The sequence below is a fragment of the Bactrocera latifrons genome, unplaced genomic scaffold (assembly GCF_001853355.1).
Source record: "Bactrocera latifrons isolate USDA-ARS-PBARC rearing strain unplaced genomic scaffold, ASM185335v1 scaffold_784, whole genome shotgun sequence".
Classification (NCBI taxonomy): domain Eukaryota; kingdom Metazoa; phylum Arthropoda; class Insecta; order Diptera; family Tephritidae; genus Bactrocera; species Bactrocera latifrons.
Window position 1 is genome coordinate 49,435 of NW_017537472.1, and position 8,384 is coordinate 57,818.

The 8,384-nt window shown below is 36.6% G+C and overlaps 1 protein-coding gene across 2 annotated transcripts in view; it reads right to left on the reverse strand.

Annotated features, from left to right (window-relative positions):
* The window catches only part of LOC108976579, a 25,275-nt gene extending 18,882 nt beyond the window's left edge, over positions 1-6,393 (reverse strand). Inside the window, exons 1-4 of one of the 2 annotated variants that reach the window (XM_018945783.1) lie at positions 6,048-6,393; positions 5,788-5,975; positions 5,597-5,730; positions 5,341-5,543 (exon numbers count right to left, since the gene is read on the reverse strand). In XM_018945783.1, the coding sequence (XP_018801328.1) occupies positions 5,341-5,543; positions 5,597-5,730; positions 5,788-5,975; positions 6,048-6,302 (780 nt within the window). In that variant the 5' untranslated portion in view covers positions 6,303-6,393. The remainder of the gene's footprint in view (positions 1-5,340; positions 5,544-5,596; positions 5,731-5,787; positions 5,976-6,047) is intronic. The other variant, XM_018945784.1, reaches the window with a different exon arrangement.
* Between the last annotated feature and the right edge of the window lie 1,991 nt (positions 6,394-8,384).

An 8,384-nucleotide genomic window follows, 5' to 3' on the forward strand; every position in this document is an offset into this window, starting at 1 on the left:
ATCGATGGCATGTGTTCGAAGGTAAACAACTACCTCTCCGACCTTTCTCGTTTCCTCACTGCACGGAACGTGAAACTTCCCCTACCAAATCCACAGTGACTATATTCATGAACTGGACGAAGGAGTATAGACTGGAACTTAATATTGTAGTCGACGGCGTCAAAATTCCAACTGTAAATAACCCTAAAATTTTAGGTGTCACCTTCGACAGTCTATGCTCCTTCTCTCCACATACGACAGCGATTATCGCCAAAGTACAGAGCCGCAACAAAATCCTCAAGTTGCTAGCCGGCAGCACATGGGGAAAAGACAAAGAAACSTTGTTGGCAACTTACAAGGCAATCGGCCGGCCGGTCCTTAACTATGCAGCACCCATATGGTCGCAGATGAGGAAACTACAGACCTGCCAGAATACAGCACTCCGGACCACGATGGGATGCCTCTTGATGTCTCCCATCGAAAACCTACATAGTGAGACGCTTATGCTCCCAATTAAGGAGCATAATGAACTCTTCTCCAAGCAGTTCCTGCTGGGACGTTTTCGTAGAAATTATCCTTGCAGTCATCTGCTTGGAGCGGAACCGCCTCCTAGGAGCATCAAGAGGTCATTCCTTGATCACGTCGACGACATCGAACAATACGCCGACAAGACCTCGGACGCAACAGACTTCCGACAGGCACTGACCGCCATTTACAGTGGAGCCATCAACATCTTCACCGACTCCCTCCCCGTGAATGGCGTACTTGGAGTCAAATCGCCACCCATAGCAGACGAAGAGCTCGAGTTGCCGCGAGAAACGCGAGTGACCCTTGCGCAACTTCGTTCTGGATATTGTAGCAGGTTAAACTCCTACCTATCCAGAAAAGACCCTTTTCCCTTTGGTCCGACCCCGTCGAAACAGCACGTTTCCTGGGCCTCCTGTTAGATGACATCGACGACAACACTGATAACGCTCACCATCATAACGGGGACTGATAACCGTAAAACAACAACAACAACAAGAACCAGGCAAGCATACTGTGTGCATCCTGCCGTACCTGGGTCCACCTTAAATGTACGAACTTAACCACTGACGAATTCAAGGATATAGCTCGCTTTAATAAACAAAATAGTCCAACGTGGAAATGTGACCAGTGTATAAGTGAGGTTAGTGTCATTTTTCCAGATGACATTCCAGAAGTCCACGAAGGCGAGGCGGTAACAATGGATAAACTAGAGAAACTAAAGAAACTCTTTGAGAGAAAACTTCAATCACTTACAGTAACACTAATAGGTCAATTCCAAACTAAACTAGATCAATTCAAATCAGCTATCGAAGGTAACGTGGCCAATATCAGAGACGAGGTCAGTAACCTTGCTAAGCAAAATAATACATTAATTAATGATTGCTCTCATCTTAACAACAGACTTACTAATGTGGAGAAAACACTTGAGTCTGGTCTGGATATGTCAACATCGGTTGACGACATTTTTGCTGAGATGGCTGAACGTAAAAGGCGTCAATCCAACGTTATAGCTGTCCCAGAATCTACGAAAGTTGATGGTCTGGAGCGCCTGGAGGATGACAAAACCAAAATTCTCGCTGCATTTCCACCTAGCATTGCTCGCAGTTTACCAAACCTCAAATTACGCCGATTTGGTCGTCCAACAGCTGGTTGCAATCGGCCCCTACTTATTGAAACACCGTCTCCAGACATATTACTAATCCTTAAGCACAAATCAGATAATGACACTTCGAATCCCATATGCTCTTCAAATCTGACCAGACACAAGCCCAACAGCTCCATTTAAAAAATTTACGTGTTGAACTCGATAATTAAGAGTAGAGATACAACTAAAACCATTAAGTACGTACACGGAATTCCTAAGATCGTTAACAAAAATTTTCGCCCGCTCACTTAGAAGGGTATGCCTAACAAAGCTGGTGATACTGTACCAGAATGTGAGAGGTCTGAGGACAAAAATAACCGAACTCCAAGCATCGTCATCGGCCAGTAATGCTGACGCCTGGCTACACCCAGCCATCCTAACTGATAACTATCTAGAATAAATTTATATCAAAATCAAGTGCAATAATACGGATCTAATTATCGGGTGCATATATCTGCCACCTCGATCAGCATACGAAGCTTACAAATTACACTCTCAACAACTATCCTATATGAGAAACAAATATAAAAATGCCAGAATCATAATCGTCGGTGATTACTTACCCAGCAGTACTCCACGCAATGACTGTGAAAACTTACTATACACCGGTTTAGCATCTGCGGGCTGCACACAACCTAATAATGTCCTAAATGAACACCACAATCTCCTAGATCTCTGCTTCTCAAGCATAGATATTAATATTAGCAGCACCGAACCCATCATAACAATGGATAAATACCATCCAACCCTAGAAATAACTACAGAACTCTCACCTGAACTCAAACCAGCTGATTCACCCTCACTTGCATTCAAAAAAGCAGACTACGAGAATATCAATACCTTTTTCTAAAAAAAACCAATTGGTCGGAAATACACGCCTGCGTTTCCCTAGACGAAAAAATAAAATACTTCTACGATACATGACAAGATGGAATCTCACGCCATGTTCCTGTGCACATAAGCAAGATAAATAACTTTCCATGCTGGTTTTCAAATGAGCTAATTCACAAAATAAAACTAAAAACGGCAGCACACTCAACTTTAAAAAAAAAAGAAACTAGACAGAACTACCAAAAATTCAGCGATCTCAGACGAATATGCAAAAACTTCAGTACGTCGTGTTACAAAAACTATGTAAACAAAGTTAAGCAACTGGTCCTCTCTGATTCAAAAGAATTTTGGAAATTTGTTAGCAACAAGAAAAGAAGCAACAACAGTGATATTCCTACTAACCTAGTTTGGAATAATCGATCAGCCAACTCTGGAGTTGAGGCCAGTAATATATTCGCAGCTTTCTTTGAGAGTGTATATCCTGCGGTGACTCAACCCCCGATGCCTTTCTATACAACAAGACACAAGAAAACCAGCGCACATTAAATGACATAGAAGTCACAGTGGATGTTGTCAACAAGACACTGCTATCACTCAACACCAAGAAGGGTGCTGGACCAAACGGCATTCCTAATATATTTCTTAAAAACTGCGCTACAAGGCTTAGTGAACCACTAACACACATCTACAACGCATCATTGCAACAGGGTATTTTTCTCACAGAATGGAAGCTGTCTTTCATCACTCCCATTCACAAGGATGGTCTTAGATCAGAAGTCTCTAACTATAGACCCACATGTGTCCAGTCAGCACTCGCGAAGATCTTTGAAAAACTAATTCTACTACTATTGCCTCAATACTTTTCTGAAATTATAACACCTAAACAACATGGTTTTTTTGGTGGAAGATCTACCACCTCTAACCTGTTCACCTACGTCAACTATATCCTGAATGCATTGAATAATGGATGTAAGGTACATACTGTCTACACTGACTTTAGCAAAGCCTTCGACAGAGTCAACCATGACATCCTATTGCAAAAGCTACATGGAATTGGTGTGAGAGGTAACGTACTAAAATGGATCAACTCTTATCTTGTTGGTAGAAAACTTCAAGTCAGAGTTGATGGCCATCTATCATCTAACTATGACGTCAAAACAGGGGTAACACAGGGATCACACCTGGGTCCTGTTCTGTTTAATATATTCATCAACGACATTGGTGTTAATTTCAGCTCGGAATACCTCCTTTTTGCTGACGACCTAAAGCTTTACAGAAGAATCACAAACAGCTCAGACACCCAAGCCCTCCAACAAGATCTGGATCATCTCTCTACGTGGTGTATCAACAATAAGTTGGATCTAATATAAAAAGGTGCGCTGTCATATCCTTCTCACGCTCACATACCAATACTCAGACAAACTATGAGCTAGCTGGAAATAAAGTCACCGAAGTTGAGAACATCAAAGATCTAGGAATTATTATGGACCAAAAGTTCATCTTCACTAAACACGTCGATAAAATTACCCAACAAGCCCACAAACCGCTGGGCTTCATCACCAGGACCTGTAGCGACTTCTCCAGTCCTCACACGCTAATCCATCTTTACTACCATCTTGTTCAACCTATACTAGAATATGGATCAGTTATCTGGTCTCCATATACCGATCTCCTGATCAATCGTGTTGAGAAGGTCCAAAGAAAAATGTGTAAAAATCTAGCATATCGATGCGCCCAACCATCTTATGACTGCTCACCTGATGAAATATCCCGATACTTCAAAATAAATAGCCTTAGCTCTCGTCGCCAAATTGCTCACCTATCATTTTTCTTCAAAACAGTAAACGGCATTATCGATGCATCAGACATTAAAAATAGCTTTGAATTCGCCCCAGGCAACTTGTACTTAAGACGTAAACGTTTACTCAAAACCTCACAGTCATCTAAAAACTATGTGGTTCACGGTCCTCATAATCGCATCGCTACTCTCGTCAACTCCCTGCACAATGACATAGACTTCTATGGAGAATCATATAGCAACTTTATCACCACCCTGAAGAGCAAGCAACTCGACTATCACTAGCTTTTCATTCACTAATCTTGTTGTCTCATGTCTATAAATGTACTATCCCTCTCAAGCATATCATATTATAATAATTGATATTATATTATATTATAAATTGTTTATGTATTTAAATTACTGGTATAATGACGATAGGCGTTCGTTTAATAATAATAACAATAATTCTAGTGAGGCACTATTTTCTGAAAAAGTTATTACATGAATAATGAAGGTAAGATACACACTTAGAATTGAAGAGATTTGCTTAGTGTTTGATAAGTACATGTTGTGTGTTGCAAGTAGCGATAAATAATCAGTACGATTGTTATTAAAGCAGATTAAATTTTTATATTTTAATGCTTCACGAAATGTAGTATATCACAAAATGTGATATAGGCTTATGATTAGGAAAATATATTTGATTCAAGTCATTCATATCATAGCGTTTAATGTTTTATGTATTATCACGGCTTATGCCTGACTCTCTGAAATGTTCTAGTATTGATTATCCTGAAAAGCTGTTCTGCTTTAGGCGAATGCTGAGACGGTTTTCGATTATGAGAAGGTGGTTGAGGAAAAGTGTTTATTGTTTGGTAAAGGAGAAGGGAAAGCCGGGATGAAAACTGTTAATGTTTCAGTACATTGCATTATCATTTTCCTAAATTATATCGTCCAGAGGTTAGGAAACGTTAACAGCATTAAAACAAAGATTAATTATTTGTCATATAGAGAGTTTACATTCTTTAGCAAAATTAAAATGCAGTTGATTAAAAAATTAAACACTTATACTGCTTACCTTCTTATAAATCATCAGTAAACTCTTTTCCGCTTGTCGGAGTAAAATACGAATAGGTAGTTTTTCTTCAAGTTGCTCATTATAAATTTTTGCATAAGCACCATATTTCAAAGTAAATTTCGCAACAAATTTCCAAGCTTCTACCTTGATTTTAATTTCTATAAATTTATCATTTGCAACACCCGTGCATAAAGTTTTAATATCTTTAAAATAAAAATATAAAATACGGATTTCATTCAATATTTTGTGTCCTTACAGTGAAAAATAGTGCAATGTTCCGTATCACTTATTTGTCTATGAATTTCAAGGCAATCCCATAATAGCTTATGTGATATGTTATGCAGAAAATTTATCCATCCTATTTGTGACGTTAAATCAGACTTTTTGGCACTAAATTGATCATTCACCTTTAATAACCATTAATTTAAATTTGTTTAAGATACTTACTTCAATTCAAAAAATTGGCAGGATTTTTGGGCTAAATCCAAAATAGTGTCAAAAAATAGGCACATTCCAGTCACATTAAATTTTTGATCACAAATATGAATAGATTTGAGAAACTCCGAAGATTCTTTTAGCCAACAACTTAGTTGGTTATATGTTTTATCATCAACAATACAAGTCATTTCGAGCGCCTTGTAATAAACAGCAAGCAAAATATGATTATTAAAATATAGAACATTTCCAAAGTATGATTCAAAACAAACCATTTTTTCGAAATAATTTTGGCAGCAAAGCGTTAAAATACCCCAATCGGATCGACAAAAATTTTCATAACTATAAATCTTTTGCAACTTTTTCACCCACAGATTTAGTACGTCACTAGCAGTGATGTCTCTACATTCAATTGCTTTGGAAATAACACTGAAGGCGTATTCTTTAGTTATATTTTTGGAAATAAATTCTACATCCAAAGATGAAAGCTGTGTATAAGTAACGTTAATACTTTTAATATTATCCATAGCCACAAAAAAATTTAAATTTTGTTTCAATTTGCGGGCATTTTTAAAACTCTATCGACATACTACATAGAGACTAACGAACATACATTAATTTCATACTCTAATCGATAACTTTACGTAACGACCCCAGCTGTAAGTCGGCTATTACACGAAGCAGCTTTTGTTGCTGATTCTCGGGCGATTCTCTTTTGCTGTTGCCCATTGCCTACACACGAGCAACTTGTGTTGCGCAACTCTGTTCGAGTTTTTTTCTCATTCTCTTTCACTTTACTTTAACCCATTGTCGTTTCTTTTTCCTTTTAAGTATTTGTGCCACGCTTTCACATATATAATCAGTTCTGTCAATCAAGAAATACATTTTATTTATATTTCAAAATTAAAACAAAGGTTATATAACAGATCTTCACTATCGTCTGAATCAATTTGTATGGCTTCGTCCATACATTTCACAATATCTTTAATTAATTCGATTTTTTCGTCATACTCCATTTTCTAAAATATTATATTATGTATATTTGTATACATATTTGCAAAGTACGTACCAGAAGATGAAATTAAATTGTTTAAATATATTCAAAATATTACTTTCAAAATAATATACGCAAATGCAACTATGTACTACGGAAGAAAGAACACGAATGCAGAAAAACACAAAGCGACTTGCTGAACACTGGAAACTCAGCGCGATTCACCTGATCGAAATGCCTTTTTTAGCCACAGAGATGTAATTAAAAGAAATATAGTCGATCAACTTTTTTGTGAAAAAGTATTTGTAACGGAAAATATTAATGAAAACTTTCAAGAATATTTTTGAAACAAAAGTTTATTGGATATTTATTACTCTTCCTCACCACCTCTGAGGTTTCAATGTATGCGCGCTACCGATCTTTTTTGGGTGTTCGGTTCCCCAGGAGGCCTATTTTCACCCTTTTTATATACACAGTCTTAAATCAATCTACTTATTATAAAAAATATGGCTAGACAAATATAATACATAATATGTATAAAGTCAGGTACAATTCATGAATATTAATCAACTGGAAAATATTTAAACAAAACCCAAAATAAATATAAAAAAATCAGGTACAATTCCATTGTATGTATACATTAACAATACAAGTCTTAACGATCGGCTTGTGTTAATTTTAACAAAAATAAAAATTAATATAAAAAATCAAGTACAATTGTGTTGTTCCTGAACAGCAATAATATTCAAAACAATCTACTAAGTAATAAATAATATTTACAAAATATTCTAAATCGCCCACAGCGAAATACTTATTAAAAAGCCTATCAAAGGAATAGTGGTGGAAAGAAGGTCCTACACCTGGTACACGAAAACACTTAAAAAACAAAAAAAAAACAAAAATATTGATAATAAGCGTACAAACCTMATCGCTAAAATTCAGATCAAGGTAATTATGGAAATGCGGCCTTCGACAGATAAACTTTTTGAAATCACTTTGTTTTACTTTTTTATTAAAAGCGTTTACTAGGAAATATGTTCTAATTCCAATTAATAGACATTTTATAATATCAGAATTACAATTTTCACAACAATAGTACGGTTTTACATTCCTATGGCAAGTAGAATCAAAATGTTGTGTATAAATATCTTCGATTTTTGATAGAAAATCTATAAATTCAAGAGGTGCTTTTACTATTTGGCAATTACTATATTGCTTTTCTGAAGTGAAGAAAAAATTTTCTTCAGTGATAAGACCATCAAATCTTGGCAAGGGCATTAAACAAATATGTTGTTTAAAATGTTTATAGTACAAATAACGGCAAAAACACATAAAAGCATTTTTATGTAGAAAGCTGCTTTCATCTACGTCCACATTTACCTCGATTTGTATATTTTGAAATGAGGTAGAATTGGTAGGTCTTTGACTTTGAACTTTGAAAAGTGTCCCAAGAGGTATTTTGAACCAAAGCGTCGTTGCAGGCGCTTTTGAGGGAGCTATTAGAAAATGACTCAMACTGGTCAACTGGCAAGAGTTCGCAGTTCCCTTTATCTACACAACGAATATATCCTATGCCCCAGGCTTGTCTGAAAAGATATGAGAAACGCTGCGGAGT